At 39.4% G+C, this 21,053-nt stretch overlaps 1 protein-coding gene across 6 annotated transcripts in view; it reads left to right on the top strand.

Annotated features, from left to right (window-relative positions):
• The window catches only part of MITF (melanocyte inducing transcription factor), a 265,387-nt gene that overhangs the window by 156,234 nt on the left and 88,100 nt on the right, over window positions 1-21,053 (top strand). For 4 of the 6 annotated variants that reach the window (XM_029051215.2, XM_029051212.2, XM_029051209.2 and 1 more), the window contains exon 2: window positions 10,281-10,530. In XM_029051215.2, the coding sequence (XP_028907048.1) occupies window positions 10,281-10,530 (250 nt within the window). Of the gene's footprint in view, window positions 1-10,280; window positions 10,531-15,773; window positions 15,792-21,053 lie in introns of all 6 variants that reach the window. The other 2 variants (XM_029051211.2, XM_029051210.2) reach the window with 1 other exon arrangement.

Genomic DNA, 21,053 nt, shown 5'->3' with positions numbered 1-21,053 from the left:
TATTCTTGAGTTCTCTTCTACCTTGGGTTAGAGGAAGAACAGAGAAATTTAAAAACGGTGGAGGTTGCCCTCTGGTGTTTTAAGCTAACTGAAATTGAGGGAAAGGATCATGTTCCTCTTACAGTGTAGCAATGCATAAAACAAGTGCCCTTTCTCTTCCTACCCTAGTGCAAGCCACTATCATTGCTTACAGTTGTGGTACAAAAATTAATCTTTCCCTCCTCAAAAATCAGTGTGGGGCTATTATGCAACAATACTAAATTGAACTCTAGGCCTTACTTTCCAGAAAAATACTGGAAATATTTTTCCCCCCTGTTTGAAGGGGAATAGAATAATTTATTGTTAAGCCTTTATATGCTATGTTCTAGACTAGTGTTGGGCACATCAACCTTATTATTTTACCACTGAAGCTGTTGTATGGTGTCACATGAAAATTTTTAAGGGCTGCTCAGAGCAAACATACAATGAGATTTAATGTTCTGATGTCTATTAACAAACTAGAGTTCCTTTTGGTTTTCACAGAGCAAATGTCAGGCCTTATGTGACAAAGCATTTTCTATTTGGGACTTTCCTCCATTAGACATATCTGATCAGTCAGCCTGAATCAGTTTAGTGGAAAGATTAAATTAAAGGAAGTGCTAGTCAACTCCCTAGGCTATAATGGAAAAAAAAATCCATTTTGTCCTACTGACTTAAATGTGGCCATTTGCAATGACTTTCAATGCTTCAGTAGTTTTTTTGGCTAAAAATATAAATCTCTGGACTTCACCTATCTGCTCTCATGTATGTGTCATTAATTTTGTTATCTCCTTTCTTCAAATCAGGTAGCCTTAATAGTTCAACCTGGTAGGAATGAGACTCCTCTTTCATAGAATGTTTCCTTAAGATTACCTGGGACACCAGCCCAGAGGCGCAAGTCCCTAAACAGAGAAAACCCTCCCTTAGTTTTGAACAGAAGTAGGAACCCAGGTTCATATTTTAGTCAGTCATTCGTACCATTAATAATAATAATGGTATTTAAGCACTTACTATGTGTCAAGCACTGTTGTAAGCGCTGGGGTAGATACAAGCTAAATTGGGTTGGACACAGTCCCTGTCCCACATGGGGATCATTGTCTTAATCGCCATTTGACAGATGAGGTAACTGAGGCCCAGTGAAGTTACTTGTCCAAGGACACACAGCAGACAAGTGGCAGAGCCGGGGTTAGAACCTAGATCCTTCCGACTCCCAAGCCTGTGCTCTATCCACTAGGCCATGCTGCTTCCCAGCGTGAGTGCTTACTGTATGCAGAGCACTGTACAAAGCACTTGGGAGAGAACAATATAACAGACACATTCCCTGCTCATAATGAGCTTACAGTCTAGAAGGGGAGATAGGCTTAATATAAATGAATAAAATTGCAGATATGCCTGTAAGTACTGTAGGGCTGGTGCAGAAGAATGAATAAAGGGAGCAAGTCAAGGTGGTGTAGAAGGGGGTGAGAGAAGGGGAAAGAAGGACTTAGGGAAGACTGTGGCAGTGGAAACTGAGTGTAGAGACAATTCTTTCATTACTTAGTTTTCTGAACTGAAAGTTACGAGTGACCAGTCTTAGTTACTCTGGTGACAGACATTGGCGGGGGAGAGGTGGCATGTGGTGGAGAGCAGATATTGGGGTGACAGTGGCAACAGAGAGCAAGAAGCAGATGGCACAGAGCTTGGTGTGGTTGGGTTAGTTGCCATACTTCTCCCTGGCCTGGACCTAACCGGGTATGGTGCAGGTACTGTTGAAAGGACTGGAGCAGCAAAGCACTGCAATCCGCTGTCACCGTTTCAACAGAATAATAAGTAAATAGCATCACTGTTCAATCTGCAGAGTACCAGAAGAGTCATGTTTTGGCTTGTTTTAGAACTGGACATTTAAGCCTGTAAATTGTCACTGCAGTGATCCCGTGTTGCAAAATTACAGGATGACTTGACATATGTATTGTTAAATGCATGCTCAACAGAATTTTTAGCTTTCCAATAAGTTTTTAAATAATTAAATTGCTTGTATGTTTGTGTTTCAGAGCTATCCACTGGCTTCTGTTCCACTGTGCCGATGTCAGATGTTCTAGGCTGAGCGGGGAAGGTTTTGAGGGTATTTAGATGAAAAGACAAGGAAAAATGTAGTGCATGCATAAAGCATTGGTGTGAATTCTAGTGGTGAGGATTTTACTTCATACGAAGCTGAATTAACCCTCTCCTCCACAAAGCATTTCGTGATTAAATCCCATCATCAAGCCAATTCTGCCACCCTCTCTAGCCTTTTCAGCACCTTTAGGCCTTTATCTTATTTTTATTCATTACTGACTTATTGTCATTCATGAATGACAGGAGAAGCAGCTTGGGCCAGTGGAAAGTGAGCAGGCCTGGGAGTCAGAGAACCTGGGTTCTAATTCTGCTCCACCACTTGTCCACTGTATGGCCTTGGTTCAATACCTGTTTGATCTACTACTTAAACTGTAAACCCCATGGGAGATCTGATTAGTTTGTGTCTATTCCAGACCTTAGTGCTTGACACATAGTAAGCACTTAACACATACCACAGTCATTATCGTCATCATCAATCATTGTTTTTGAGTGCTTATTCTGTGCAGAGCACTGTACTAAGCATTTGGGAGAGTACAATGTAACATAGTTGGTAGACACATTCCCTGTCCATAATGTCCCCAGCCCTCAGGGGCCTCACAGTCTAGGCTGTGTTTCATTCATTCATTTGTATTTATTGAGCACTTACTGTGTACAGAGCACTGTACTAAGTACTTGGAAAGTACAATTCAGCAACAAATGGAGACAATCCCTACCCAACAACGGGCTTGTGTATATTCCCTAAGCACCCAGTACTGTTGCTTTGCATGTAGGAGATATTTAGTAAATACTATTGGAAATTTTATGTGGTAATTTTGATACTGGAAAGGTAGGATATGCAGAAATCATCTGACAGTTGTTTCAAATTCCTTGGTGTGCTTTGCAAGATTTATGAGGTCTCTCAAGCGCTTCAGTGCTTTGCACAGAGTAAGCATGCCATAAATTATAGCATATACTGACGGTATCCCTAGGCAGAAGATCCCATTATATAGTTATCAATATTTAGAAATTTGCAAAACTTTTCTCTGTATTTTTGGGGATGGGGAAGAGGCCACACAATATGTTCTTTAGCCTTGTGGAATTGGCAAAACCTAAGTGTATCTCTGACAAGATTCCTCAGTTTCTCTCCTGGGAAAAATGACTGTGCTATCCAGAGGTGAGAGTAAATTGGAAATTCCTGGGGCATCACACTGGTAAAAAAGTAAGTGCCAGTGTGGCCATTCCTGCATGAACTATTTCAAAATGGAGGCTTCCCCCCACCCCATCCCCAACCTGCAAGGAGTGGACTTGGGCCAATGCAGTGGTGTCCCCACCCAAGGCTAAGGCCTGGGGCCAAACCAGTGTTCTGGCTAGCCAGGCAGCTACCAGAAGCATTGTCTGTGCCCCAAGAAAGCACGCCATGACTAAAATGGGGAGCGGGGGCTGCTTATCATGGGAATAGTGGAAAAGCTGGCCTGCATTGCCCCTGCTTCAGCTCTTTTGTCCAGCAGGACGAGGCCTCCAGCCAGACTTGGGGTCCTGTAATTTTTCCATTATTCCAGTTTCCCTTACCATATGATATCTGGGTGGCAGTTTTAAATGCCTGGTCATTCTGATAAGAGAGATTTTTGTCCTTTCACCCCTGATGCCAACTCAAACGTGACTTAAGAAATCAATTTCAAAATTAGGATTGTCTTGAGAAAAGAAAAACAGGTATCCATTTTCTATAAAATGAGAATAGCTCTACCAGTGCCTATAGTTACCTTTTGGTAAGAAGATAACCTTATTGCTGGTTCAGTGGAAAGAGCCCTGTCAATCAACACCCATGGGTTCTAGTCCCAGGTCTGCCTGTAGCTGGTTAACATGGGTGAAGACCACACGTTTACTTTGCAATTGCAGTTGGAACACAACAGGCAGGGAAGAGAGAGGGTGAGTGGCATTGCACATTCTCCCAGAAGCAGTGTGGCTTAGTGGATAGAGCACGATCCTGGGAGTCAGAAGGATCTGGATTCTAATTCCGACTCCACCACATGTCTGCTGTGTGACCTTGGGCAAGTCACTTCACTTGTCTGGGCCTCGATTACCTCATCTCTAAAATGAGGATTAAGAGTGTGAGCCCCATGTAAGACAGGGACTGTGTCAAACCTGATTAACTTGTATCTACCCTAGTGTTTAGAACAGTGCTTGGCACATATTAAGTGCTTAACAAGTACCATAATAATTATTAATTATTTTTATTAATCAAGTCTTCCCTGCAGGTTCTCGGTCCTGAAAGATCTCAGAACTGAGGCTTATATCAGTCATTCCTGCTGAAAGACTGTATTGTCATCATAATCAAGTTAGGAAATTTGGCCTTAATATTTCAGACCAATAGATGATTGTTTAATACATTGTGGCAGTTATGTCCAGTGCATATGCAGTAATATAGGAAAATGGTTCCTATTACAAGAAAGTCACTTTAAGCACTGGAAAAGACGACGTAATTAGAACTACTTTTCTGCAGTAGTCACAGTCAATTCTTTTTTCACTTGATCCTATTTTTAAGAAAAACATTCTTGCAGCTGTCTTCATTACTATTAGTACTACCTAGTACTTTTCGTGCTTAATGCTCAGTACTGTACTAATGTCAATTTTGTAAGATTGTGCTCTTTCATTGCATGTGGTGTTTTAAGAGTCTGTATTTCTTGGGTGTTTTTTTTTCGTATAAAGTGATAATAATTCTCGTTTGAGACAAACCAGAATGTTGAAAAGATTGAGGGCAAAACTGAAATCTAGGATTAATTGAATTTAACGTTCATCATTTTTAGCAACAGAAAAAATATTCTATAGTGTTAACGCAGGGCAGTGCTCCCAACACATTTCAGAAACCATTTAAATATAACAACCATTAAAGGAGTTTTGCTGGATTTAGGTTTGTGTTCGTTTAGCCCCTTATTTTCTTAAGTTTTTTTTCAAGCATAATATTTCAGAAGACCCTTAAAATGATGCCTCTGTCATTTTAAAAAGTTGTTCTGAAATGACAAAGTCAGGCAGTACTGTTTTTGGTTTAAGAGGCAAGAATGTTTTACTGTTAATTGAACAGTTGTAGATTTTTTTTTGCTTTTGCAAGTATCACAGTCAATGACTTGTCTTGAGCAGCTAATTAATGCGATTATTCCACAGCTGCGTTAGTTACAGCACAAAGGTTTTCTCTTGTTTTATCAAAAGGATCAGTCTCTCTGGGAATGTTTCAACCTGACAGGTTTTGAATAGCAAGACAGTTTTTTTCCCCCTCATTTTTTTTTTAAAAGGAAAATGAGATTTTCTTGCTTGGGAAAATTTGTTTGATCTTTTCTAAAAAAAGAAAAAAAAAATCTGAACTCCATGAAAACCATCACTTCATCATCTTCAAGCTATTTCAGTTCACCTCAGTGATTCCTACAGGATAGATCATTTTGAACAACCAGTGTATTAAACACCAAGGGATTCATTAAGAGGCAAATGAGTGCTTAAAGTTAAAACTTAAACAGAATAATAAAATTAATTTCCATTTCATATTTTTTCTGTGTTCTAATCAAAAACCAAGGTGACAGCAAAGGTTAGTTGACTAAAAAAAATTAATGTAACTCTTTTGAGGAGATGTTGAAGATAAGTGAATAAAAAATGAGCAGGACTAGCACTAACACTTTAGTGGTCCTGGCTGGCCAAATAGGGAATGGAGAGATTATTTAAGGAGTGAAACTTCTGAGCCATGCCAGCAGTTCTGCTCCTTCAGAATCTTCCTCCCTAGATTGAGCCTGGGAAGTTTTGGTTCTAGTATCCAACAAGTCTGTGGATTTGATTTAGTTTGGGGGAGGTTCCATGAGCAGAACTGCTGGGATGGAAGCTATATCTGTTCTTTAAATATCTCCACCCTGCCTAGAAGGTTCAGAGAGCAGTTCTGCCACTTTTCTGGAAGGGTCAGGGCCCAAAAAAGTCATCCTACCCCTACCCCCAAATATTAGAGGACTAGTAGGCAACCACCAACTTGGTCCAACTCTGAAACTGGCTCTGAGTATCAGAATGCCATTGCATTTCTGCATTATACATTTTAAAGTCTTGCTTAAATTCTGCTTCATTCTCTTTCCTTCCCACATATGGTTTGTTGTGATCACTACTTTCCTTTTGAAATACTTTCTAATGATATAAACCAGGATTTAGATTTGTGGTATGAATAATGGAACTAAAAGAGCTTTCTACTAGTTATATAATGCTAAAGAAGTAGGGTGGTTGGAGTAGGAATGGAGTTGAAATGGAATCCTTTGTATTCACCAACTGCAGGCGTATAAATGGGATTTTTCTCTAGCCTTCTTTTTAGTTACACAGCCTTTGGAAGGGCAGCTTTCCAGCCTAGTGCCTAGATTCTGAGGAGGTGACTGGAGTGGTTTCAAGAGTGAAAATTCAGAGGCCTGTCTTGTCATCTATTGGCCTCACAAGCCTCCATCGCTTTTGACTTGACAGTTCTCATCTACTTATTCTCCCCTTTCCATTGATTCCTCTGAGCTGTGCAGTGCAGTAACTACTCTTCCAAGTTACGCACATTTTTACCTTTCCTTAATCGTAGAAGATCTCAAAGGGAAGCGGCATGGCTCAGTGGAAAGAGCCCGGGCTTGGGAATCAGAGGTCACGGGTTCGAATTCCGACTCTGCCGCTTGTCAGCTGTGTGACTGTGGGCAAGTCACTTCACTTCTCTGTGCCTCAGTTCCCTCATCTGTAAAATGGGGATGAAGACTGTGAGCCTCATGTGGGACAACCTGATTACCCTGTATCTTACCCAGTGCTTAGAACAGTGCTCTGCACATAGCGCTTAAATACCAACATCATTATTAGAGAAGCAGCGTGGCTCAGTGGAGAGAGCCCCGGGCTTTGGAGTCAGAGGTCATGAGTTCGAATCGCGAATCTGCCACTTGTCAGCTATGTGACTCTGGGCAAGTCACTTCACTTCTCTGGGCTTCAGTTCCCTCATCTGTAAAATGGGGATTAAGACTGTGAGCCTCACGAGAGACAACCTGATTACCCTGTATCTACCCCAGTGCTTAGAACAGTACTCTGCACATAGTAAGCACTTAACAAATACCAACATTATTATCTCAAAGGAGAAATTAAGGGTGTATGACCGCATGTGCCTCGGCACTTGCACTCAAACTCTTCACCTCAAGGTGATCGTAGGAAGGATCCTCTTTGGAAAAGGTGTTTTTAATTGAGCAGGTTATTAACACTTGACTACCCCAGGAAGCTGCGAATCACTCTTGGAATTCAAACATGTAGAGGCATATAAAAGTATAATAAAAATGATGGGATTAGTTAAGCACTTGTTACATGCTAAACCCTGATGGAAGTGTAGGGGTGGATAAAGGATAATTACATTGGACACCATTTCTGTCCCCTCAGTGGGGCTTACAGGCAATCATTCAGTGGTATTTACTGAGTGCTTACTGTGTGCAGAGCACTATACTAAGTGCTTGGGAAAGTACAGTATGATAGAAGTTGGTAGATGCTGTCCCTGCCCATAGGGAGCTTACAGTCTACAGAGGGAGATAGGCATAAAAATAAATTAAGGATAGGAATAAAGGGAAGGATAATAGGGATGGTACTACTAATTGACTAACCAGATTACCTAAAGTTCCTGGGTTTTTGGGGGGACCCAGTTAGAGAACAGCATGGTGTAGTGGATAGAGCACAGGTCTGGGAGTCAGAAGGTCATGGGTTCTTATCCCGGCTCTGCCACTTGTCTGCTGTGTGACCTTGGGTAAGTCACTTCACTTGTCTGTGCCTCAGTTCACTCTTTTGTAAAATGGGGGTTGAGACTGTGAGCCCCATGAGGGACTGAGACTGTGTCCAACCTGATTGGCATGTATGCACCCCAGTGCTTAGTACAGTGCCTGGCACATAATAAACACTTAAAAAATATGACTATTATTATTATCAGTCCCAGAAGGCCCCAGCCACACACACTGCCATTATACTTAGGACAGTGATCTGCCGTAGAATGGGAGGAATCTAAGTGATTCATGTTGTGAAAAATGGATTCATCATGAGTGGCCTGGACTTTCAGCACTTAATGCCTTCCTCGTTGGCTACTAGCATGATGCTGTAATCCATGGACATGCTCAATTCCTAATAGCATCTGGTGAATTTAAGGGCCCATCCCTTCACATTCTAGGTGATGCTGAGAAATTTTTCCTTGGCACCCACACAGAGGTTCTCTTATAGAGATTGCATTCTTGTGAACCCTGCAGTAAAGAAAACTCATACTGTAGCAGTCACCCATTCGGGCACCATCCAAAAGCCACCTCCTCCCACATGGGCTTGGGTTGTTGGACAACACTCCCTAATTTCCCATTATCAGTCTAGGTCAAATGCATGTGGCTTTAGGGAAGAACTGAATGTGGCTCTTCTGGTTAGACTCATTAATGGGATATTTGTGAGAGTAATTCCACACGAGTTCAACCTTTCTTGCTTTGTAGTAAAAATCCCAGCAAAGACAATGGGGATGTACCTAGGAGTTCCAAAAGTTAATTTAACCCAATCCCAGAAGGTTAGTGAAGATTAATTTGTCAGTGTATTTCTGCTGAATTGAATTCAGAGATCAATATCTCAAAGGAAACATGTTACAAACAGTTTCCCGCCCCCATGCCACCAAATCTCTTATATTTCTATCTACAGCATCTCTATTTTATGAGCTTTACAATATCTTAAGGAAGAAAAATTTAAACATTAACTTGGGTCAGCAGTTTAGTACTCTTCCCTATCTAGGGAAGACCCTGTTTTATAACACAGTATGCAAGAACTAACTTGTCAAGTCTGACATCTTCCAGTGATTTAGCTGGTCCTGAAGGACTCCACACCATGCTTGTGGCTTTTTTTCAGAGCTGATGTCTCATTTATAATATGACTCTTTGGATTTGATGTTAACTCTTAGATTTTTCTGACTTTACATGGAGAGATTTTAGTCATTAATGCAGATATAGTCACTTCATCTTTTCAACCATCCGTCCTACGAGTTTATGTGACTGTAATGAATATAGGCAGATACTTTGGGCAATTTATGAAAGACTGAAGTATTATCAGCCATTTTTATGTTAGGCTGTCCAGGGCAAATTTGTTGTCATCCCTTTATGCTGCTTGTGCCTACAGCCTGTAAGATGACACCACCGTAGGCCACATGCACATGCAACCTAACCTGATGAAGGCATGCCCATTTGAACCACAGACCTCAAGCACTTCTTTCAGGGGATCTCCATCCAGATCCCACTGCTCCAGGGCTAAGTACATTCCCCTTTCTGGGCACCACTTCAGAATCATGCAGGGGATTTTCAGTGTTTAACCGCCTCCATGCCCATACCCGCCACCCCCTCTACCCTTGCACCCGGAGGTGGTTGCTTACTTGGTATACCGTCTGAAGCTAGTATTATGTGATCATCAATTGCAATTTGCATTTTCTAGTGGTTGGAAAATACCAAGTGATGTTTTTTCCCATAGCAAACCATTTTCAACCTTTTATTGTTGACTGCAGTAATATACAGCAATGTACATCAACACTGGAATATAGGCTAGTTCTCCTGCTCTGAGCACAAAAAATAACTTCAGGTTATAGTATAGGTTCAGGCATAAGAAAATCAAGCAATTCTTTTTTAAATATGACGTCCTATTAAAATTGCTGGTACATGTTATCACAAAGCAGCATGGCTTAATGGGAGTCATGGGTTCTAATCCCAACTCCGCCACTTGCCAGCTGTGTGATTTTGGGCAAGTCACTTAACCTCTCTGTGCCTCAATTACCTCATCTGTAAAATGGGGATTAAGATTGTGAGCCCCACGTAGGACAACTTGATCACCTTGTATCCCCCCAGTGTTTAGAATAGTGCTTTGCACATAGTAAGCACTTAACATATACCATGATTGTTGATAATGAACAATCTGTACTTTGATGTTTTGGGGAAAAATAGGATTTTCAGAAAGAAATATGATCAATTTAAAATCATTTGCTAATGAAAAATTTGATCGATTCTTGACTTCTAAATTCACTGAATATAGTTTCATGGCTGAATATGCTTATGAAATCTGATTTCACATTTTGGTGTAAATTCAGGCCTCCTCCCCTTTCCTGCCCCCCACCAAAAAAATAAAGTAATTAGAAAGGTAAATTGTCTTCATTTTTGGCCTTCTCACAGCAGTTCAACGGAGCATCCAGGGGCATCCAAGCCTCCGCTAAGCGCCTCTGGTATGACATCACGAATTTTGCTACGACAGCAGCTCATGCGTGAGCAGATGCAGGAGCAAGAGCGGCGTGAGCAGCAACAGAAGCAACAGGCAGCCCAGTTCATGCAACAGAGAGTACCTGTGAGTCAAACACCAGCCATTAACGTCAGTGTCCCTACTAGCCTTCCTCCTGCTACCCAGGTGCCAATGGAAGTCTTAAAGGTATGTGATCATTTCTGTTTTTCATTAACACTTCTGACTTATTTCCTTTTCCTAGGGTTGCACTTATCTAGATGTATTTCATGTAGTGGGAAACATTTTAAGGTGACATTTGTGGATGGGGAATGCAGCAAAGTGGGAATATGACATTTTGTCAGAAAAGATAAACAGACTAAATATTAGAGAAAAGCGTGAACATTTAGTGTTAAATATTGAAAAGTAGCCATTATTGGCAGTAATGGCAACTTTTCTTGGTGATAGCTAGAGGTCTGGTATATTTAAAAAAATTCCCTCTTCTCCTATCACCAAATTATTTTTATTTGGTCTTTTAATTTGGTTACTTTCATATGCAATTTATGTATTTTAAAAAATTGAAAGTAACCCCTTGACAAAATTTCCTTAGTCTTTAAACTTGGGTGAGTTTTCAACCACTGTAATCCTTTTACTCAGATGAGTTAATTGCTTTTTGTTAAACATGGAGCTGCAGGAGCTTGTTAGAGTCTTTCTATTTGGAGATATATAGCTTCCTAATTACTAGAGAAAATTGAACCAAATCTAAGAATAGACTTTGTTTCGCACATGTAGACAGTTCAGGTAGTCACATTCTGTTAATGTGAAAAGCAAATGACCCCAACTGCAAAAACAAGAAGTTATCACTATATTTGTTTTCTAGCGATTGTGTTTTGCTCCAAATTTTATTACATGCTGCCAACCAGTAAGCGAAGTAAGTTTTTATACTAGTTATCAGTTGTTGATGCTTACTATAGTCTCTATAGAAAGCAAGATTGGAAATCATTTTGGTCCACTTAAGTTTTAAAAAATCAATATTATAGAAAGCTATTCAGATCAACCTAAAACCCTGGGAATTTTTATTCTTAAGGTAATGTATATAATGTTTTTGCCATCAAGAAACTAGAATTATCATGAGCGCACAGTAAGTACTCAATAAATACTATTGATTGATTTGAAAATAAAGGAAATGGAAAAGGCATAGCTTTACACCCTGGAATCAAGATTAGAATAGATTTCTTGATTAGAAATATGGCTCTGAGCAAGTTCAAAGATATTCTATTTTGCTCAGACTGTAAAGATGAGGAAAATCTAACTTTGCAAATAAGAAGCCTCTTTGATAGATAAATAACTGAACGATATGATAGAGATAAAAAATTCAACCTTTAAAAATAGATTTAATGGTGTACTTAGTATGATTTACAGTATGACTGAATTTCTTATGGATCATTATTAATAAACAAATATTCATCCTTTTTCATAAAGGTAAGTCCTTGTGAACCAGACTCTATCGTCACCTTTTACTGATTTCGAACATTTCTTACCTCTAAGAGTGAGGTTACCTAGCACGCTTCATTAAGTTCAGAGTAATAACTCAATGTGTATTTTACTGATTGCTTTTGCCTATAGTATAAACCGAAGGTCATCTAGCATGCAGTGTGCTTATACGCACTTTAGAAGAGAGTAGATATTAGTTTCTGATGCTCAATTTTCAGCAGAAGTGAATATTTAAATATGTGGATTGAAATAGGTGCCTTTTTCTTGGCAGAGTTGCTGAAACAGATAAACATAGTGCATTATAATATTTTTTAGAAAGTGAAGCAAAAAGTTCATTATGTCCACTTGAACTTCCTGAAGGGAAGTTCAGAGGATGCGTCTAACTGTCATTTTAGAATGATTTAGTTGCACATATGCATGTCAGTTGGAGTGCCTGTGTTCAGCATTTTGGTGCCTCCTTTAAGATTCTTGAGCACTTCAAAATATAAGTTCCTTCTCAAAAATATACAAAGTTGAAATACAGAATAAATTATTTGAATTTGTAAAGCATCATTTGATTTGGATGAGACCTATATAATTAGCGATGAAAGTAAGTAAATCTTTTTTCCTATCATACTCTGTAAAATCTCAATGCAAATCCTGCAAGTGGATACGCATACAACTAAATTTGTTCATGAAATTGGAAAGAACAATCTAAGTGGATGATTGGAGAATATTTAAATTTGGTGATCATTTCGACTGGGTTTAGTGCCCTTTGATCTGAAAAAGATGAGTTGAATGTTTAAAATGTATTATGAAAGTTACACTTTCAGTATAAAACAGAGTATCAAATATAAATTATTCTTGAGTAAAGTCATATACTGGAGTATGAAAACAAAATGTATTCTCTGTTACGGTCTTAGTGTCCAGTTGTTTAATATGAATTATTTTGTGTACACATGCCAACTAAGTGATCATGTATAGTAAGCACTTTAGGAGGAAAAAATAAGGAAAAAATAGAGAAATATATTTTGCATTAAGCCTTCCTCCATTATAACATAGGTTTACTGTAACCTGTAATGACAATTCATGACAACCAAAAAGGTTTCTACCAAACAAATGTAGAGTTATTTTGCCTTATTATGAAACCGTTTCAGTGCAGAGTATTTTAAATTTTTGTCATGCATCATAGGCAAATGTCAAATTTGTTTGAACTGCATTACTTTTTAATGCTCAGTATTACCACAGAGTTTCAAATTTTTTTTTTTTTTGGCAGGGGTCAGGGGATGGGAGGGGGGAAGGAAGATCAGCTAGGACTCTAATATATCTGCTTTACAGGGGTAATATGCAAATATGTAGCGAACAGTATTTGCTATCAAATCTCCATAGAATTCTGCAGTCTTAAAATTAGTTTGATTAAAATTATGATTGGAGTAAGGACAGTATACACCAGATTACCAATATTTTGCTCTGTTTCTCCTTAACACTGAAGTATTTCACATTTATAAGGTGATTTATGTCATGATGAATTTACATCCTGCTTGTCTTTGTAGAAATTATTAAAAGAAATAATGTGCTATACACTTTTGGAGAACCATTAATAAGTGAGTAAGCTGGGTTTTAGCACTTTCAGTTGACCTTTTAAGGTCACCTATTATCTGGGATTCTACTCCTTAATGCTCTTAATAAATAAACATTTGTAAAAGGTATTATTAAAATTTTGGTGCCTTTTATATAAAATGGAATGTAAAGCAGCAAGACCAGTCAAAGCACAAGGTGAATAAAGTCAGAAAATCTGTATCTCACTCATCACTCAACTGCCATTTATGCATGAATTAAGACATAGGCCTTTAACTTTACTGTGTCCCAGTGTCTCCATAAGCAAAAAGATGTTGTTAATCCTGCACTTCAGACAAGTGTGCTTAAGGTTCCTGCATTGATTTTTATTATAAACTTCATTACTATCCCCAGTGACTTTAATACTGGGGAAATTAAGTTACTCAGTATCATAGAATTCTTTATATTGCTGCCCTTGGAAGTTAATTCTGTATATGTCATTTTCATATTATCATTTATCACTCCAGTAAAAGTCTAGTAGAGTGTAAGTGCTCAAAGAAAGCCATTCAAAACAATTTCTCCCACCTAAATATTCTGAGCAGTATTTAAGACCCACCATCTTCAAGAAGGTATTTGGATCTGATTTGTAAATTCCTTTTGAGAACTATTTCTTCCGGGGCTTTCTTCTGACGTTGTTGTAATGAGTCTTTAACATCTATTTTCCTAAATAGTCCGCCCTGATTAAGATTTCTCCTCGGTGTTAATCTTCTGGTCAAGGGCAAAGTAATTTGTGTAAGAGTCTTTTGACTAATGGCAAATCTTATACGTGACTGTAGTGTCTTGAAACTAAGGAAGGGTCACTGCACATTGCCCTATCTCCTTCATGCTCATCAGTCAGTCTCTTCTATGTCCCTTTCTCTTGATTTGATTTATTATCAAAGCACCTGGTTGATCCCTGGTCCCAGAGCACTGGGTTCAACTATATTTCTGGCATAAATTGTGTCAGGATATACACCCAATATAAAATTGTGTGTAGTTTTGAGATCTATAGATCCTGCACAGGAAAGATATTGTTTATTTTCTTTTAAAGGTTGAGTTGTGGGTGGTTCAGTCATTAAAGAAAAGTAAAAATAAAAACATGGGTATTACCACAATCGATAAAAGGTATCCTAAATTAATGTAAATACTGTAAAGATTGATTTACCTTTTTAGGGCTCAATTTCAGCATTTATAAACTAAGGAATCAGATTCTCATTTCTGATTCCTATATATACTACATGTATTTTATTGTAGCCATTATATTACAACACCTAATAGAAATTTTCTAAACAACTTTGAAGAAATGCTATTTGATTGGAGTGCTGCTCCAAAACAATACCAAGAAAACAAATGATTCTTCCGTGGCCACAAAACATTTTCTTCTTGATCACAGCCTCTTTCTCTAAGGAAAAAAAAAAAAGGGAGGCCCTCTGAGACCCAAGGTGCTGCTGAAGTGAGGAACTCAGGAAAAACGGTGGAGGAAGGGAATAGGGCTGGAAGCATGAATTTCCCATGAAAGTTTCTGAGTTTCAGATAGCCTGAACCTTTCTGATACAAGTTGTTACCTGGTGACTGGTTATTTATTTGTTATTTGATTGAGTTATTTCTGGAAGGTAAAATAATGAATAAATATGGTATTTGTTAAGCACTTACTTTTGTACCAGACACTGTATAAAACTAACTTCTTTCATTTTGAAATTTGAAGGTTTATTTCAGGGATTTTTCCATGAGAATCCCTGTCCTGCTAGCCTTCCTTCCCTCTTTACTTCCCTCTTTCTGCTGCCTTCCCTACCCCCAGCCCCTATTTGAAGCTAGGGGTATCTGAAGGTTGGGGGAGGGACGGGGGTAGGGATAGAACGCTGGGATCAAGGCTCCGGAGAGAAGGGAAGGCTCCAGAGATGATCCCTCAAGTAGACCTTGAGATTATATCTTTAAGCCCACAATGAGTTGAAAACGAAGCAGCGTGGTTCAGTGGAAAGAGCACTGGCTTGGGAGATAGAAGTCGTGAGTTCTAGTCCTGGCTCCGCCGCTTGTCAGCTGTGTGACCTTGGGCAAGTCACTTAACTTCTCTGGGCCTCAGTTCCCTCATCTGTAAAATGGGGATGAAGACTGAGCCCCACGTGGGACAAACTGATTACCTTGTATCTACTCCAGCGCTTAGAACAGTACTTGGCACACAGTAAGCGCTTAACAAATACCAACATTATTATTATTATTATTATTATTATTGTTCTTACTGCCATTTACTCACCAATGGTAACTATTTGCAAAGCTGGTCGAAACCAGCCTTCTTACGATGGAATCTTAATTCTTCTAATGCATCTGCTTAACATTCACATATATATAAAAAAATTCTAATTTGCTTCCAATTCCTTTCAGTACAGGTGTTCCCCAGGAGACAGGTGAGTTATGTTCCAATGCACTGTGGTTGTATCATGAATTGGGATTCAACATTCTCCCATAGATTTACATGCAGTTAGGTTTCACTGTGTCCAATCTGATTTCCTTGTGTCTACTCCAGTGTGTAGACAGTGCTTGGCACATAGTAAGTGATTTACAAATACCACAATTATTATTATTCCAATCCCAACCCAGGTCTAGCATGATGGCCACCCGCTCTTGGTAAATAAATATTTCTCTAAGAGTCACTTATTTTCCTTCCACCCCTTCATCCATTCCATTCTCTTGTTCTTAGAGAGTTTTCTGTCCCTCTTGCATCCTAAACCTACTCCCCACCCCCCAACCAATACTCCAACACTTTTTTTTTCCTTTGCTTGAACTTCAAACACAGTAGCAGTTGTTGCTGTAGGCAAAGTGTCCACATCAGGGCCTTTGCATTACCCCTTCCCTCTTCCTTACCCTTCATAGATTATATCCACCTCCTGACCCTTAGCCCTTTTGTGTAAAACAAGCTGAGAATAGAATAGGAAATGGGGTGGTATGATGGCATTGGCAACCACACCTGCAGCTTCAGCCGTTGCCCCGATTCGGCCTGTCCTTGCCCTGTTCCCATGGCTGGGGGCAGGGAAATGGCAAGGGTGGGCAGGGCTGCACATGAGGCCTTCACTAGGGTTAATTTTTTAAAAAGGGAAAATAGTGCTAGAGCATGAGGGTGGGGATAAGCAGGAGAGAAGCAGCTTGGCCTAGTGGATAGAACACAGGCCTGAGAATCAGAAGGACCTGAGTTCTAATCCCATCTCTGTCACTTGTCTGCTGTGTGACCTTGGGCAAGTCACTTCACTTCTCTGTGCCTCGGTTACCTCATCTGTAAAATGGGGATTAAGACTATGAGCTCCATGTGGTACATGGACTATATCCAACCTGATTAGCTTGTATCTGCCCCAGTGCTTAGTACAGTGCTTTGCACATAGTAAGCACTTAAATACCATTTTTTTAAAAAAGAGAGAGACTGAGTTCGGGATTGCAGGGTGATAGTAGGAAAACTTCTGGGAATGGAAGAAAGCAGGACAAATGTGTGAATAGGGGAGGAGAGGGCAGAGAGGGAATTGACTTGCCTATAGTGATTGAACAAAGCATCCATGGTGACACTTAATAGATGCTGGTTTAAATCAGAAAATCGTGAATGCAGCATGTGTTCTGAGGTGGCACTTACTCTGGGATGGCCATACCCATAGATTCATGCAGTACATCGTATATATTGTATGAAACTGGTGGGGAGCTCAGCGGAGTCTGGGTAAATATGGTCAGGAGAGGAAAAATTGTTGCCCACCATAAGGAAGATGGCATGACCCTTCCTTCTGCCATGTATCTTCTCAGTGGCAGAGAGATAGAATGGTTTCTATAGCTGGCTCTACTGTTGCTACAGAAATGTGCCAAGAAAGCACAGCATCCACACCTATTACAACATACTGAGTACCACCTACATCTTTCTCCCAACACACAAAGCTGTTTTCTTTCCCCATGTACACTCAAACCTTCCAAGACACATAGCTCCTTCCAGTGCACTCATCACTCACTCACAAACCTGTGCACATATACCAGATTCTCTCTCTCTCTCTCTCCTTCTCACACATACACTTACCACCTCTGTGCATACATAATCCCATGTCTACACACACAGACTTTTCCACACCCAACTCAGTATAGGTATAACACACGGACTCACATGCATGCAACCCACACTTATCATTTACATGTATGGAAATACACACAGACACAAAATCTCACCCCAGCACATGAAGGGGTATGTGCACCTCTAGAGACATAGAGAAATAGCCGTCCAAATAGAGAGTTAAACCTCTATGCAAGCACATAAATGGGAAACAGCTTGGCCTAGTGTAAAGAACACAGGACTGTGAGTTAGGAGACATATGTTCCAATCCTGGCTCTGCCGCTTGCCTGCTAAGTGACCTTGGACAATTCACTTAACTTCTCTGTGCCTCAGTTTCCTCATTTGTAAAATGGAGACTAAATTTTATTCCCTCATATTTAGTCTGTAAGCCTCATGTGGTACAGGGACTGTGTCCAAACTGATTATTTTGTATCTACCCCAGAGCTGAGTGCAGTGCTTGGCACATAGTAAGTGCTTAATTATTATTGCATAATGACATATAACACATATAAGAACAGGAGACACATTCACAGGCCTTCCAGGTAGGATACTAAAAAGTGTAATCTATTCATTTCAGAAACCTAGACATAAAGAGTTGGTGATTTTTCAAAGGACTGTATTGTACTCTCCCAAGCATTTACTACAGAGCTCTGCACACAGCAAGCCCTCAGTAAATATCATTGACTGACTCTTAATCTCTGAAGTTAGAAACAGAATACTGGATGTTTCTGCTCTAACATTTGTTTGCATTGCTGTCTTTTTATACCAGCATACATTTTAGCATAAATTTTATACCAGCATGAACTTAGTTCCTGACAAATGGAGAGTCCTCTGATTTCTCAAGTAATTTATGATCATTAGTATAAAAAGTGTGACTAAAATGGCAATTGAGATGGGCACAGAATGAGATTAGTAAACCTAAAAAGCATAAAAGCATTTAGAAATTCTAATTTTCAGTAATCCCACAAGAGATTGGACCCCATAACCTCATTAGAGAAGCAGCATGGCTTAGCAGAAAGATCATGGGCTTGAGTCAGAGGATGTGGGTTCTAATCCCGGCTCCGCCACTTGTCTGCTGTGTGATCTTGGGCAAGCCACTTCACTTCTCTGTGCCTCAGTTGCCTCATCTGTAAAATGGGGATGAAGACTGTGAGCCCCACGTGGGACAACCTGATTACCTTGTATTTATCCTGGTGCTTAGAACAGTGTTTGGCACATAGTAAGCACTTAACGAATACCATTATTATTATTATTATTATTATTAGTGCTCTCCATTTGGAGTGTCTTTAATTCTGCTTAGTCTTGGTTTGGAATCGTTACAATTTAAGAACTGGAATATAAGTGTATATGTGCGTACATAAATAATGACCAAGTTAAAATTGGCAAACTGAAGACATTCCTGCCATTCACGAGAGGCTTAAGGAATTTCTTTTTGGCTAAATAACCAATATGTAGTATTTTGTTCAGGTCTGTATGGCAGTTTCAACCTGTCCGTTGGTGACAAGATTAGTTCTTTTTCTTCCCAATCATGCTAAACTAGTAAAAATTAGATTAATAAGTACCAGGCAGGGATGTGAAACCTTGGAACATTTTCTTTAGAAATAAGAAATCTTACCTTAAGTGATTCTGTCTTCAGTGTTGGTGCCTTAATTAACCTCATGTCCTTTAACCTCCTCAGAAATAAGTAAGGGATAAATTTGGGGATCAAGACAAAAACGTACATAGACTTACCACACACCGATAAGTAATTCATCAAGGAATGTTGGTAATTAGCCCTGTCTCTTTCAGTTCTTGGTGCATTTCATAAAATTATTTGATTTAAAATAAGCCCTGCTGGTTCATTATCAAAAGTTTCAAGTCTGGAACTTGGCTCCTAAACAAAAACAATATTGTGAAGTGATTGTAATGTGCTCTGATGTTGGCATTTTTCCTTTTTCAGTTTCTGAAGGACAACCTAGAGTTCCCTACTAAATTTGTCACCTACTGCATTTTCTTTTACAACTTTCAACTTTTTCTGGATTTTTCTTTTGTTTCTCAGAGGAAGGGAAAAAAATGAAAACCATTCCCGTTCAGGAGATTTGGCCTGTGGGGTACCTGTCAAACTTTATTGGTTCAGATTGGATTGATGGAATCTAATTTGGTGTTTAGTCTGATTAGCAAGACAAATTGAGATAATACGAATTGTTTTGGGGTTTTTTTCCCCAATATTAAGCATTTTGGAAAAATTGTGACTTCGCTGAGGGAGCAGAAACACTTCCAAATACCATTCTGATCTTCCTAACATTGAAGGAAATTAATATTTCAATTTTACACTGAATTTCCAGTGTAATGCCAACTGGAGTTCCCCTGGCACATTGTGAAATTACTTTAACTTTCTTTTAACTGTTTATATCTAAAATTGTAAAGAAGGAGCTGTTTATTGTGATTCCATCCCCAGAATCAAGAAACTATAGTGAAATCATACTTAAAAATATTTGTGCTTTAAATAGTCGCTTACACTTCTTCCCATCACTAGCAACCTTCTTTATCATTTAAGTATTGTTAACCTTTTCTTTTCACCATAACCCTGCATGGATTTTTCCTCCCTCCTCTTCTCAGATCCTTCCACCTTTTATTTTTCCTGTCTTCACAACATCTGTCAAATTCATTCTGTTTACTTGAAGTCCAATTCATGGCAAAAGTGCCACTGGGTACTTGTTATTCACAAGATCCCTCTTTCTTAAAAATGATTGCATTTAAAGCATACATACTGCACATTCATGTAGCATCAGCTCATAGATGCATTAATCAGATCTATATGTTCTGCTAAAGGGCTGTGTTCTTCAGTTCTAGGTACAGGTAGTGGAAAGAGCACGGGCTTTGGAGTCAGGGCTCAAGAGTTCGAATCCCAGCTCTGCCACTTGTCGGCTGTGTGACTGTGGGCAAGTCACTTAACTACTCTGTGCCTCAGTTCCCTCATCTGTAAAATGGGGATTAAGACTGTGAGCCCCATGTGGGACAACCTGATTCCCCTATGTCTACCCCAGCGCTTAGAACAGTGCTTGGCACATAGTAAGCGCTTAACAAATACCAACATTATTATTATTAATACAAAGCACTTGAAAAATACTTGGTTGTTCTTTTAAACCATTTTACAAATGGAGAAATAAAGCCTGAGGACATTAACTCAAAATTGTGGATCAGGTTGTTGATTGATTTGAACAGAAGTGTGGACCTGTGTTAAACTGGCCATTTAAACTTTTCAGCTCAGTGACTCATATAGGAATGATGATCTTGATTCTAGCATTTCTGGCTCAAGTGTTTATCAGTCAGTTGTATTTTTTGAGTTCCTCTATGGGCAGAGCACTATACTAAGTGCTTGAGAGAGTATAATACAGCAGAATGAGCAGACACGTTCCCTGCCCATAACGGTCTTACAGTTTAGTGGCACCCAGAAAAATTGCACTGGGCCAGATCTGCCTCACTGCAGTCAGCTCACCATAAGCAGGCAAGTTTAGAGTCTCCCCGCTGCACCGCCAACCCCTAGCATAGAGAGTTCACTTTTCTTGGGAAGATAGATGTCAGTCAGGTGATATTTCATTAAGCAAGCAAT

This window comes from Ornithorhynchus anatinus, chromosome X1 (assembly GCF_004115215.2).
Source record: "Ornithorhynchus anatinus isolate Pmale09 chromosome X1, mOrnAna1.pri.v4, whole genome shotgun sequence".
Taxonomy (NCBI): domain Eukaryota; kingdom Metazoa; phylum Chordata; class Mammalia; order Monotremata; family Ornithorhynchidae; genus Ornithorhynchus; species Ornithorhynchus anatinus.
The sequence above is the reverse complement of the archived record's forward strand: the minus strand, read 5'-3'. Positions and strand labels throughout refer to the sequence as shown.